The sequence below is a fragment of the Phoca vitulina genome, unplaced genomic scaffold (assembly GCF_004348235.1).
Source record: "Phoca vitulina isolate PV1807 unplaced genomic scaffold, GSC_HSeal_1.0 scaffold12, whole genome shotgun sequence".
In the NCBI taxonomy this organism is placed as follows: domain Eukaryota; kingdom Metazoa; phylum Chordata; class Mammalia; order Carnivora; family Phocidae; genus Phoca; species Phoca vitulina.
Window position 1 is genome coordinate 962,240 of NW_022589715.1, and position 14,086 is coordinate 976,325.

Sequence of the window (14,086 nt, forward strand, 5' to 3'; positions counted from 1 at the left end):
CCTCTATTTTAGAGGCCCATGTGCCACCCCCCCCAATTTTTTTAACTTCACAGATCAAATGTTGCCATTAGTGTTGATGTTTATTTCTATGTATCCACATAATCACCATTTTCTTTGCTCACTTGGTCACCATCCTTCTCACATCTCACATCTCCCTTCCGTGGTCCTTTTCCTTCTTCCTAAAAGTATATCCTTTTAAGTACTTCCTTTGCTAAGAGTCTATTGATAATAAATTGTCTTAGCTTTTGTTCATCTAAACCCATTTCTGTTTGGTCCTCATTCTTTTTTTTTTTTTTTAAAGATTTTATCTATTTATTTGACAGAGAGATACACAGCGAGAGAGGGAACACCAGCAGGGGGAGTGGAAGAGGGAGAAGCAGGCTTCCCGTGAGCAGGGAGCCTGATGCGGGGCTCGATCCCAGGACCCTGGGATCATGACCTGAGCTGAAGGCAGACGCTTAACGACTGAGCCACCCAGGCTCCCCAGTCCTCATTATTTAATCATAAATTTTGCTGGATATGCAATTACAGATTGACAATTCTGTCAGCACCTTGAAGACATTATCTTGCAGTATTTTGGTGTCTTTTATTGTTCATGAGAAATCAGACATTAAGCAGGTAAGCTGTCTTGTTTGGGCTCTTTTTAAACTATTCAATTTGCCTTTACCATTTGGCAATTTCACCAGGATGACTCTGGCTGTAAATATATTTTTCAGTATTTTGTGTGTCCTAAATTTAGGGATCCATGAAAATTCTTGAATATTGTCCCTCTCCCATTTTTTTCCTACTTAGACTTCCACATCTATTAACCTCTCTTTCATAATTTCCTCCTCTTTGTCTCTCTGTATTATATCCTAAGTAATTTTGTCATATCCAGCTTTCAACTTACTAATTATGTTTTTCAGTTGTTCTAATCTGTTGGTTAACTCATATATTGAATCTTAAAATTTCAACTACATCTTCTACTTCTAGAAATTAAGAATCTGCCTTGATATTTATGATATTATTTTATTTTTTGCTTATATATTAAATTAAAAAATTGAAAACATACTTATTTTTTCATTTTTTAATTTAAATCCAGTTGATTAATATATAATATATTATTGGTTTCTGAGGTAGAGGTCAGTGATTCATCAGTCTTATATAATACCCAGTGCTCATTACACGTGAAAACATACTTATTTTATAAACTATGACCTGACAGCCAAATTTGGCACACTATCTTTGTAAATAAAGGTTTATTAGAACACAGCTAAACCTGTTAATATACGTATGGCCTGGGTCTGCTTTCACTCTAGAATAGCAAAGTTGAGTCTTTTAAAAATTTTTTAATTTTGTTTTTGCTTTTGTTTTTGTTTTGAAGTTGGGTCTTTTTGATAGAGACGTATAGCTTGCAAAACCTAAAGTATATACTACCTGGCCTGTTGGAGGAAAAGTTTGCCCAGCCCCACTACATATGATAATTCTAACATCTGAAGACCTCATGTCTCTGATTCTGCTGCTTGATGTTCCTGCTTACTCCCTCTCATGATGTCTTGTTCTGTGAGTAGTCTTGTGATTTTTTTACTGGGAGCTCATTTTTGTTGGGGCATTATCTGTGAGAATTTTGTGAGACTTAACTTGAGAGAATATTCCTTCTATTTGTATTTACTTTGCCAAGTACCTGGAAACTACTAATCCGGGACTATTTTAAATTAGTTTCTTTGGCTTAAAACAGTTTTGCAATAGGCAAGCAGAGTGATTTTGAACCACAGGTTGAGGCCTTGGTTTGTGGTTATTACCTTTGGGTGTGGGGGGACTGGGGTAGGGGATAAGGGACTCTTTTTCTTCCCACCAAATCAAAGCTGAAATATAAAGCTTTTCTTTGCCATCCCCCCTTTGCGGGGCAAATACTTTCTAGTCCACTCTTCCACTGGAAATGTGGGCTTTTGGGGACTTATTCTAAAGTCTTTATGCTGACACTCTACTGCCTTGTTGTCTTTGCCCCCCACACCCACCCCACGAAGGCAAAGGCCCTCACGGGTCTTGAGGCCTTAAGGCCTGATTGAGTGAGCATTTACCAGCTCATGGTGGGTTCCGGCTTCTGCTTCATTTTTCGCCTTTGAGGATATACCTTAATTTCTTACCAAGTTGGCTATTCATTTTATCCAGCATTTTATAGGTATTTTTCAGGGGAAGATTTTTAGGATGCGGATTCTGTCATGTTGCTGGAACTAAATGTCATGAAAATTTTAAATTAAAACATGTACAGTTAGAATAATGGAAATGGGAAAATTTTATAACACCCCTATAGTTTCCAAGCCTACCTAGTATTTACTTATGTCTGAATTATGTGTGGTGTCTCTGGAGTCTGAAACCAGGCCTCACACAGAATGGGGAGAGGAGAGGAGGGGCCAAACTTTTTCTGTAAAGGGATTTTCAGGCCCTACTTCACTCAACTACTCACTTCTGCCACAGTGTCAGAACAGCAGCCATAATTATATACTATGCAATTAATGCACATGGCTGTGTTCCAATAAAACTTTATTTATAAAAATGGGCAGTAAGCTGGAGGTTAATGAACCTCTATAAGCATCAGTTTTCTCATCTCTAAAAATAAATAAAATAATACTACCTGTGTTGTATGTAGGTTGTGAGCATTAAATTAGTGAAATCACATAAATGCTAGTGTTAGCTATGATGATGATGATTCCAAACCAGTTCTCTGATTTTTCAAGATTTTAAGGGCATCTTCACTTCAAATATTCAACTCAGATTTAAGTCTTGCGTACACTGCGTTTCCATTACAGGCTGATAGGGGATTCTGTTCACTGTTGTTCCCCAGGGACCCAGACTGATGGAGCAGCCACCATCTTGAAATTGCTGGTCACTACAGAGGCAAGAAGCTCTTGAGGTTCTTGCAGCAACAATTAAATGCTTGGTCTGCAAGTGACTGTGCCATTTCTATGCACACTTCATGGTCAGAATTGGTCACACCTTCCCCTCCCACCCATGTCCCCCCCAGTAGTTGGGAATGCTCTCAGAAGATAGGTATCACCTGTTGGACCCTCCAGGAGTACCTGAGCTGCAGGGCTGCCTCACCCAAGGCTCCCCCACTTCCTAGGGTAGCCCACATGCGGTGCCTGTTGCAGGTAAGGTTACCAAGGCCCAGCTACTTTAACCCAATGTAGGACAATTCTGATGGCCATTTTAGCTCCAGAGATTCCTGTGGATTTGGCTCAGCCTGTTGGGCAACTGACTTCTCCCTCTCCCCAATCCTGCTTCCATCTCCTCCTTTCCACAAGGGTTGCTCCCAATGACACTCCTTAATGAATATCCTGTACACTGAACTGCATCTCAGGGTTCTCGGAGAATCCAACCTACAATACCCACCACATGCCCAAGAGTGAGGGCTGGAAATACCTCCTGAGGAGCTCTGAGATCTACCCCACTCACTAAAGGGAGCAAAGGAAGCATATACAGTTGGGAGAGTTTAAAATCCAAGCATTGATAATAGCTAATATTTATTGAGCAATGACTTGCCATATGATGTACTAAAAAGTGTTACTTGGCTTAGCTCATTTAATCCTCACAACACACCATGCATTGGACCAGGGAATTAGACGAGGAGACGGTGAGCTATGGCCCACAGACCAAATCTGCCATGCCCATCGCTTTGTTAATGTCTATGCCACTCTCACACCATAATGGCAAAGTTGAGTTGTTGTGGTGGAGACTGTATGGCCTGCAATGTTGAAAATATATACTATCTGACCCTTCTGAGAAAAAGCTTGCTGAGCCCTGTGTAGATACTGTTTTCATTTTATAGATAAGAAAATAGAAGCTTAGACATGTTCATGATTTATTTATCACAGAATGCCATTTTTTAATTATAGAGGCAACCGGCTATAGAATGACTCCCTTCTGTGATGGCAGGTGCAGAACCTTCCTACGCTGTTTACGGGCCTTTGTAAGTGCTCAGTGAATGAATACAAAGGATTCTCTTCCCTTTACTTCCTTCCTCCATCTCCCTTTGCAAAACTGAGGTCTCCTCTTCCATCTCTGTTTTTGATCCTCTCCTAGACTGCTTCTCTTTTCTGCAGGCAGGTGGGCTTGAAATAGTGACCCCGTGACCTCTCTCCATGGGGGAAAAGCATGAGGGACTCATCAGGTTTTGGTATCTGTGACTCTCAAACCTCTGGAGGAAGCTCCATTGTTGCAGAATGCCTTCCTTCTATTGGAAAGAGTTAGGGCAGTAAATGTGTAGAGGCTGAGCTGACTCCCAGGACACGCTTCACGATCACTGAGAACTTACTCTGTGTGCTGAACCATAAAGTGATAAAATAAAGTGGCAGCCTCGATGGCCTTAGAATCTTAGGCCGAGATTATCTATTTCCAACTGCCTCCAGCTAAGAAGTGGTTCCCGGGACAGCACTGAGTAACTCAAAAACATTCCCTCATAAAAGTGATTGTTCAAGGGGGATTCAAGAGTTTAGTTCCTCACCGCCCAGCTAGCTGCTTCCTAGATTCACCCAGAACATGGGCCTGTGCCCCCCAATTTCATTCCCATACTTAAAGGCAGAACTAAGAACTGAGCTCAGGTTGTTTGGCACCAAAGTTTGTCCTCTTAACCATACATTCTTTTCCTTCCTGGCATGCAGATACCCAGGATTATGTATTTACATTCTGCAGACGCCGTGCTCTGTGCTCATACAGATTTTCTGCCAGCTGTTTTCTAGCATTTAGCTGCAGAAGGACCGTAGGAAGAGATTCCACCTAGCCAGCTCTTTATCCCATGCCTTCTAATGAATTTCCCCAACTTTCAGAGAGAATCCTGAATCAGTCAGGAATATTAGGTCCCTAAGCAAAAATTTCTGAAGCCCTTTTCCCATTTTTGTTATTTGAAAAAACGTTTGCCATCAAAATTGTCTTGTGAATGAATGAATGAAAGGGTCAATGACTGAATCAATCTCCAGATCCTCGACAACTTAAGGATTTTGGACAAGGTTCAAAATGTCCTGATTGAAAAAAAAAAGATACGTCATGATAAAAAAAAAAAAAAAGATAGTTTTTGTTATTGTGGACCATCCACTGCAATCAGGTGTCCAAAGACACAGTCATTTACTCAACGGACGCTTCTACGAGCATTTACTATGACTTGCACACCGTGTTGGGCACTGGGGATAGGACACACAAGATCTCTGCCCTCAACCCAGGCCTCCAGGGATGCGGTGGAGGTCTGGAAGACAGTGTGGGCATTGACCAGTGACCTGTGACATGGGCAAGAAGATGGGTGGGGGCGGGTGGAAGTGTGGGGAGTAATGTAAAGACCAAAGACGAAGAAGCTCTTTCTAGTAAGCAAAATGGAAGCGTAACATGCAGTTGGTGGGTTGGAAAGGGTTAAGGGGAAAGTTCTGGGGGCAACTGGCAGATGTAACCTGATCCCTCTCTGCAGTAGTCTGGGCTTTAAAACTTAGAAACCTGGAGGAATCACAGACACTGGGCTGGTTTTACTGCTCTCCCCTCACTGTTTAGAAAGCCAGGCCTTTCCTTGCAGAGCTGGTGTTTCTTTGGTGGTGTGAGTTACTTCTGCGTATTGCTCAGTGCATCCGTGTTACGTGGATTTTTACTAGTTGCATTCCCAGGGTATGTCTTGGTCTCCAATAGTAGGGCAAGTCGAGAGGGCAACAAAAAAGAGAAGTTATAAAAGCACCGACTATTTTAATGATACATCTCTGGCAATGTAACAGTTTTCAGACACAAATATGACAAAAAATCTTTCTACAGAACTTTCCAAACCATTAATTCAGAGGTAGGAAACTTCCTATAGAGGCCCACGGCTCCATTTGGATAGAGCAATTTAGTTTAGGTTGGGGGGAAAGTTTGGGCAAACCCCACTGCTCAGCAGAACCCTGCCTGCAAACAGCTAAAGTCACTATATCAGAACCAAACCTCAGCGATTATTAACCACGACTTGCCTTAATTCTGGTTTATCTTCCTAGGACCAAGAATCAAAAAAAGCTTCCCCTGCAGGAAATGTTCTACATCTGTTACAAAGTATGTATTATGTGCTTACTGCCTAGGATGGACAATAGATGCTCCAAGGGTTAGGAGTGGGAATCAAGTGAGGTTCACAATGGTCCCAGGAGCTTCATGGAAGTAAAGGATCTTGAGTTCTATTTTGAAGGAGGAGAAGGACTTGGTTGAGCAGAAGAGGGTATTTCAGAAGCAGAGGCAAGAGGGAGTATGAGTGTCCTGTTTCTGCAGACCAGAATCTTTTTTTTTAAGAGAAAAGAAATATAGGTTGATAAATGTAGTTGGAACACAAGGTTCATTTGGGGGAGTAGCCCAAGATGAAGTTGAAACAGTGAGAAGTAGACAGTTTATGAAGGACCTTGGATCTCAGAAAACAGAAAGACTGCCTAGAAATTAGTATGTAGAGGTGGTATAGTAACTTTTTTTTTAAAAAAGATTTTATTGATTTATTTGAGAGAGAGAGAGAGATATCATGAGCAGGGTGGAGGGGTAGAGGGAGAAGCAGGCTCCCCGCTGAGCAGGGAGCCCGATGCAGGGTTCCATTCCAGGACTCTGGGATCATAACCTGAGCTGAAGGCAGACGCTTAACCGACTGAGCCACCCAGGCGCCCCAAGTGGTATAGTAATTTCTCTCATTTTCTTCTTTTCTCTGGGTTGCTTTTAAAAAAGATTTTATTTATTTATTTGATAGAGAGAGCACACACGAGAGAGAGAGAAAGAGAGAGAGAGAGGAAGAGTACAAGCAGGAGGAGCTGCAGAGGGAGAGGGAGAAGCAGGCTCCCCACTAAGCAGGGAGACTGATGCAGGGCTCTGGGATCATAACCTGAGGTGAAGGCAGCCACTTAACCCACTGAGTCACCCAGGCACCCCTCTAGATTGCTTTATTCACTATATGATCATCCATTTGATGGAAAGCAGAGAGAATATTATGGAAAAAAATTAGGATCAAGTGTTAAACCCAGGTAGCATCATGTCCTAGTGCCACTGGGTGAAAATTCTAAATAGGGCAAGAGACATAACAATTATTAATGTCCCGAAATTTAAATTGAGAAGCAATTCCAGCAACTCAGCAACCTGGGAAGCATTGAAACTGATGGGGAGCTGGAAGGTTCCCTTTAAAATCGGATCAAAATTTATAAATAGTTGTATCTGAGAGGAGAGAACATTACTTTGTTTGCCCACCTGGCACTCCACCAACCTTGCAGGTGTCTGGGCATCTTGGAATGTAAATTTAAGCAGGGAAACTAGGAATGTTCCTTGACTGAATGGGAGGTCAACAGAGTGTTTAAAACTGAGATGCCAAAGTGCAATGCAAGTAATTGGGAACCGATCTGTGATCAAAAGGCAAGTGTTTCGTAGATTGCTTTGTAGAGGGGCCCTCAGGCAGTGTACACCCAAGTGTTTTCCAAGATTCAAATGCCTTGAGATGAAGAATATAATTCGATTGTGTTCCCTTGAATGTTGACCTGCCAGTGGCCCAGTGAGGCTTAGGGGATATGAATGACAAGTGTACAATTGTATTGATACCTATTTAATTATTACGTAGCTTAATGTTTTATGTTCAGAAGTTCTGAATAAATGGGTATGACAAACTTCAGTGAGAGCTAAATTAATAGACAGGTTTTAGTTAGCAAAAGAGAGGCATTTCATTGTCTTCAGAAGCCACCATTTTGTGATACTCATCCTTAATTATACAAAGGCAAGTGAGAAGGGGACCAGAATAATTAGGGAGATTTAGTGCACACAAAACTGTACTTTTAGTGAATTTACTTTTATTGATTGGCTCTTCTAAATTTTTTTTTTTTTTTTTTTAAGGTTTTTTTTTTTTTTTTTTTTTTTTTTTTTATCAGAGAGAGAGAATGGGAGACAGAGAGCATGAGAGGGGGAGGGTCAGAGGGAGAAGCAGACTCCCCACCGAGCAGGGAGCCCGATGTGGGACTCGATCCTGGGACTCCAGGATCATAACCTGAGCCGAAGGCAGTTGCTTAACCAACTGAGCCACCCAGGCGCCCCTGGCTCTTCTAAATTTGTAGGAAGGCAGCCCATGACCCTGACCTTGTTTCCTCTTATGGGTTTCATTTCTCATTCTGACGGTCCTTTATCAGTACTCACCACCCTTGTAATTATTTGTCTCGCGTCTGGTGACCCCATTTGACTGCATGCTCCATGTGGACAGGATCTATCAGGATCTATATTGCCATGGCTAGTCACAGAGGCACTCGCTGGCTCAGGGGCATCTCTGGGCTGCAATCCAACCAGGCATTATTTTAATGTCTCCGTCTGAAATGGAAGTCTGCTTTGGTTTTGCTGGAAGGGTCCACACAGGCTAGCTCAGGGCCCAGGGCGGTTCAATAAATGTTTACTGAGTGACAATTCAAGATGTTTAAATTTCAAACCTGAAGCTTTGAAGGGAAGGGAAACGCTGGGATAAACCTCGATTCTCCTTGTTGCTCAATTCCAGGGGCGTCTCATCTTTCTCTGCATTTCAGGCCCATCTCCACGTTGCTCACACAGCCGGCTGACAGGCTGACATCTTCATCAGATGAAGCTCTGCTGTAATTCTTCATGTGTAAAGCTTCATGCGACTGTTCCTGGAAGCTGAGTTAAATGTGGAGGAGGTCACACATGTCTCATCTCCCTCACTCCTGCTTTTGGATGAAATGGTTGAAAGAGCAAGGGAGACAGCAAATGAAGGACCCAACTGCAGGCATCTGAGCGGAAGCTGCGGTCCTTCGCCACCTGCTGGGATGGGAGCATGTGGGGCTTCGGGACCCTCCTGCCTCTTGTGGGGGTGGGCAGCCAGCCAGCCACAGCCTGCTAGCCCCTTCTAGGGTCACAGGTGTACTTCTAGTCCAAACCTGGACAAGCTGATGTTCAGGTCAGAACCGGTGAACGTTCAGCTGCCAGGATCCTAGTGAGCAGCCTGAGAAGATTAGCCCACAGGTTCTGGGTATAATTCTTTGCTACCTACACTTCATTGGTAAGTTTTTCCTTTTTGCCTCCTCCCACTACTCTGTGTATTCCCTTCCCAATTCATGGATTCCTCCTCCATTCCCCCGGTCATTCCTCATCCTTCCTTTCCTCTGCCCACCTCTGCTCGTCCCTGCTACACTGTGTCCCCTCTTTCTGTCTTCATGCTCTTTCTCTCTTGTTTCCTGGGCTCCTTCACTTCTCCGGTCCCCAATCCCTGTCTCCTTCTTTCTCTTTCTTTTATCTGTGACCAGCTGACTTCCTGTTGCTCTCTTTCCTTTTGACTTTTTAAGAATTTCTCGATGAAATGAGGAGAGGACTAAAAGGGGCTCCATGAAGTCCTTGGTGGAAAAAAACATGGATGGCAGCACTTCTGATCCCAGGCAGCCACTAAATTTGATTTGTAGTTGATCCGAAATGTAGGAAAAGATTTTCAATTACAAAACTCATAAAGTGTAAGGATGAGGGAACCTGGCTGCATTTTGAGTTTGACTAATGGTTTCAAAGTGTTTTAAAGCGTTTGGCATTTGCCAGCCTTCCTTTCTTCCCCTAATCCTCAAACCCATGAGTTTTTATGGGAAACATAATCCTCTTTTCTGATTCATTTACACTTAGCTCATCTGAGTATTGTTTTGTAAAAACCATCTAAGGTCCAAGAAACTTTATGAGATCTTTAAAGACTTTTTTTTTTTGAACCAGGAAGTTACATACTGCCAATATAAACGGACCTTGAAACCTAGGGGGCTTCGGTCCAGAAACCATGGCATTAAACTGGGTCTAGAATTGGCAAAGGCTGGTCCCCATGCCTGACAGGAACTGGGCTTTCACTTTCAGGATAATAGTAAGTCGAGTGTTTAGATGAGTAACCATCTCATACGGGTGCACAGCATATTTTTCTAAGATCATCTTGCTAGTTATGTAGATAGCAAGAGACTAATGTGGAAAACTGACTTTGCTAGTGTTTCCTGATTACAGTGGGGCTGCTTACTTATGTGTGTATTACCATATTAATGGTTGTGTATACACACACGTATACCAACACATATGTGGGTCCTTTAGGGATGAGACTGACAATCACACTGGAAATTCTTTCTGTGGTTATGTTTCAGAGTTGATCTATGATATATCCAAATCTGTCATAAAACAGTTTGTAATCAGGCTGAAGATCGGTTGAAATACCCACCTGTTTATTGCTTTGGGTCAAGAGAAAGGAAGACTGCATTCTATCTTTCTGATGGTAGAGAACATTTTTCTGCAGAGCCATAGGGCATGGTTAAGGTCATTGCTCTCCCCAAATGTGAGGACTTCAGGTTGACCCCAAGACCCCCTGGAAACAGGGTCAGAGAGGTGAAATGACTTGCTTAAGTTCCCCAGGGAAGCCAAGTCTCAGCAATAGAGCCCAGAACTCTGGCTCCCTGCCCAGGCCCTTCCCTCTACAGGCAACTGCTTCTTACTGACCGAAACTGGTTCATCTGTCTGGGTCCTGTGAGTGGCCCACAAGAACAGTGTACCCAGCACAGCAGACTAAAACCTGGCCCTCTGGTGATGCTGTCCTTCACTGTTTCCTGAGATTTCCCTGCCTGACACCTCTCCTCTTCTGTCCTGCCTCTTCAGAATGGAGTTAGTGCTTCTAGACACCTCTTCCCCCCATGCATTTCGGCTGCTGCTATATAATCCCTACTTGAGAGGTAAAATCTCTGTAGGCTGATTTGAATTACAGGTAGGAAATATTTTCCCTCTATATTGTGAATTTTCCATGGGATAAAAAAGAATCATGGGGTAATACTGTGACACTGGCCTTACACAAATCAGATCCTGCCTTGTGAAGCTTTTATTATTATTATCTCAAAGTGTTGCTTAACTCAGTTGTTACTTACCTTTTTTTTTTTTTTTTTAAGCTTTCATTTATTTACATCTTGTCTCTCTAACCAGTAAGAAGTTTCTCCAAGACAAAGGGGCTGTGCCTTGGGATACTGTGTATGTGCAGAGAGGTTCAGCCTCTGCCCTTGCCTGAGTAGGCACTGGGGGGATATTTACTAGCTCCTATTGTGTCTTTTTTACAGAACCCAATGCTGGGAGGCAGTTTCTTGACCCACCCTCCTTCCTCAATCGCCTCAGCTAGTTCTCTTTGGCTTGGCTCAGAGACTGACCTTGAATGACCTCACTGATCCTGTCCACAGGGACCCCGGATGTTCTTAGAGCCACAGCCTGTTAGTGCTGGGAAGGTACTTTTAATCCAACTTGTCTGTTACGGAGGAGGAAGTGGAGGTTCAGGGATGAGAGGTGGGCTGCCTGTGGTCTTTTGGCTAATTAGCCGCAGTGTTAGGACTGAATTGTGGTCTCTCCATCCAGCCCGATGCTATTTAATCTATGGCAGTGGCTCTCACAGTGGGTTCTCACGTGCAACTGGTGCTTAGGCAGATGCACTGAGGCTCTTCCCTGCCAAATCAAATATTGGAGGTCTTTCTCCAACGTACAGAAAAAAGAGACTAATCAATTCTCTTCGACTTTACATTATTTTCCATTAATTCTTTTTAAACCATCATCACCAGCTACCAGCTGTCTACGAGGCAAAGCCGGCAGACAACAGAACAAGATTAGCCACAAATAAGTATGAACAAGAACAACCAAAGCCTTGGAAACCGAGTCTCATTTTTAGTTTTAAAAAACTAGACTGCTATGACTATGGGTTTTCCAGTGCATTCATATAATAAAATTGTGCATTCTTCTGGACACATTGTTTTAAATTCAAATGCTAGAGTGTATCATTTCACGGTTTTCCCCAAAGAGCACTATGAACTCCAGGGACTGTCCCTGGAACATTCTGCATTTCCCTTAATGTGATTTTAGGTCATCTACAGTGAGTGATCCTTCCCTTTCAGATGGGGGTCCAAGGAACTGAGCTGCCCACCCCCCCTTTTTTTAAATACTAAATGGCTTGGGGTTGTCAGGGATCCTGAAGTCTGCATTCCTAGCGTAAAGGCCTTTTCACCAAAAGCACGGCTGCTTTGGGGGTTGATTCCGGCCGCGGTTTTCCCCGTCCACGCGGGCGCCCCCTGCTGCCCAGCCTGCACTCTCGTCCACGCCGAGCTAGGAGTAGGGTACCAGAAGCTGCAGACCGAGACACAGTCACGCGGCGTTTACAGTCTCAAAGAGAACCATCTAAACGCTTTCCAATGGACAGCTCGGCGCATCCGGAGCAGTCCTTTCTAGGGCCCGATCTGGTATTTTAATCCAACACCTAGCATGTATCAGAGCAAACACGGCTAAGAAAATGCCTTCCGAACAATATCAAACGAATCCCGTGGGGCTTCTAAAAGGAAAGGACCAGTCAGTGGCTCTGCCGAATCCTTTGTCCTTCCCCGGGACACGGGACCGGGGACCTCGGCCTCGCCGCCCCACAGTAACAACCTATGTGGATGTGGAGGGTGGCGGCGCGTTCTCGGGCTCATCTCACGCTCTCCCCAATTAGGATTTACTGCCTGACGTCACGTCTGCCGGAGATTGGCTGTTCAGATCTGACACTCGGTTCCACGGCGAGAGCAACTTTTTAAAGACTTTGCAGCCGGGGCTGCCTCGGAACGTCCCGCGCGCTCACGCCCGCCCTCGCCCGCTCTGCCCCGGGCCCGGCGCGGCGCCCCCTGCACCCGCGGCCGCGCGAGCGGACCCTCACCTTGCGCAGCCCGCTCCCCTCGCCCCGCCCCCCCTCCCGGGCTCCCGCTCCCCACCCCACCCCCACGCCCGCCCCCTCCTCCCCGCCGCTTTCGGCTGGGGTCTGGGGCCGCTCGGCCGCCCGCAGAACTTCCTCTCCTGCAACCGAGTTCTCCTCGTCCCGCCTCCCGGGCTCTCGGGCAGCCGGAGCGCGCGCGGGCGGCCGCACCGGGCGAGCCGCACGGCCGGGGGCGGGCGCCGGCTCGGGCCCGCGATGGCGGGGCCCTGGCTCAGGTGGGGGCTGCTGCTCTGGGCAGGGCTGCTCGCGTCGTCGGCGCACGGCCGGGTGCGGAGGATCACGTACGTGGTGCGCCCGGGCCCCGGCCTGGCGGCGGGCGCCTTACCCCTGGGCGGGCCCCCGCGCCCGCGGACCTTCAACGTCGCGCTCGACGCCAGGTACAGCCGCAGCTCGGCGGGCGCCGGCGCCCCCAGCCGCGCCTCGCCGGGGGCCCCCTCGGAGCGGACGCGCCGCACGAGCCAGCCCGGCGGCGCGGCCCTACAGGGGCTCCGGCCGCCGCCACCGCCGCCGCCGCCGGAGCCGGCGCGGCCCGGGGCCCCCGGCGGGCAGCTCCACCCCAAGCCCGGCGGTCACCCGGCGGCCGCCCCGTTCGCCAAACAAGGCAGGCAAGCCGTGCGCTCCAAAGTGCCGCCGGAGAACCACAGCGGCGGGGGCTCGAGGCTGCAGGTTCAGCAGAAGCAGCAGCTGCAGGGGTAAGCTCACACCCTCCCTCCGCGCGCGCGCCGCCCGCGCCGGGACCCGCGGGGTCGGAGCCCCTGGGAGCCCCGCCGCGGCCGCGGGCGTCGTGCGCGGTGGGGCCGCCTTCTCCTTCCCCGCCTGCCCGTGCCGCGTGAAGAGCCGAGTGCGGGAAGCCGAGGGACTTTGAGGATAAACTCCGAGTGCATTGTTTCTCGGCTGCGGGTAAACACAAAAGGCATTTCTGCCTGGGGCGTAACCTCCTGTGCGCGAACCTAACTATTCCTAGAAGATGGGCGTACACATGAAGTCACTACAGCTCACTCCCTCAGCATCAATTAAACTTTGCAACTCAGTTTTAAATTTTTTCTAGCTGGTGAAACAAACAAACAAATAAAAAAACGTTTTGGGAGGGCTGGCTGTAAAGATCAGCCCCTGTTCGGTGGCCTAAAACTTTTCAGCATCCTAGAAATTGTGGGCTTGAGCTTCCGTGCACCTGTGGGGTCTGCTTTCCCGGGGCGGGGGTGTCTCCGCATCGACAGAATTTTCGGTTGGAGGGTTTCTGTTACTGGGAGCTGATAAACATCCTTCCTGCCCTCCTCCCCATTAATCACAAGTTGGGGGTATGGGGGATATCTTGTTTTGCCTATTTGGTTCTTTCATGGGTAGTTCCAGGCACTGTGATCTCACCCGTTT

The 14,086-nt window shown here is 46.4% G+C and overlaps 1 protein-coding gene across 3 annotated transcripts in view; it reads left to right on the forward strand.

Annotated features, from left to right (window-relative positions):
- The first annotated feature begins 12,910 nt into the window (after positions 1-12,910).
- Positions 12,911-14,086, forward strand: part of LTBP1 (latent transforming growth factor beta binding protein 1) — a 389,228-nt gene continuing 388,052 nt past the window's right edge. For all 3 annotated transcript variants that reach the window (XM_032410265.1, XM_032410266.1, XM_032410267.1), the window contains exon 1: positions 12,911-13,407. In XM_032410265.1, the coding sequence (XP_032266156.1) occupies positions 12,911-13,407 (497 nt within the window). The remainder of the gene's footprint in view (positions 13,408-14,086) is intronic.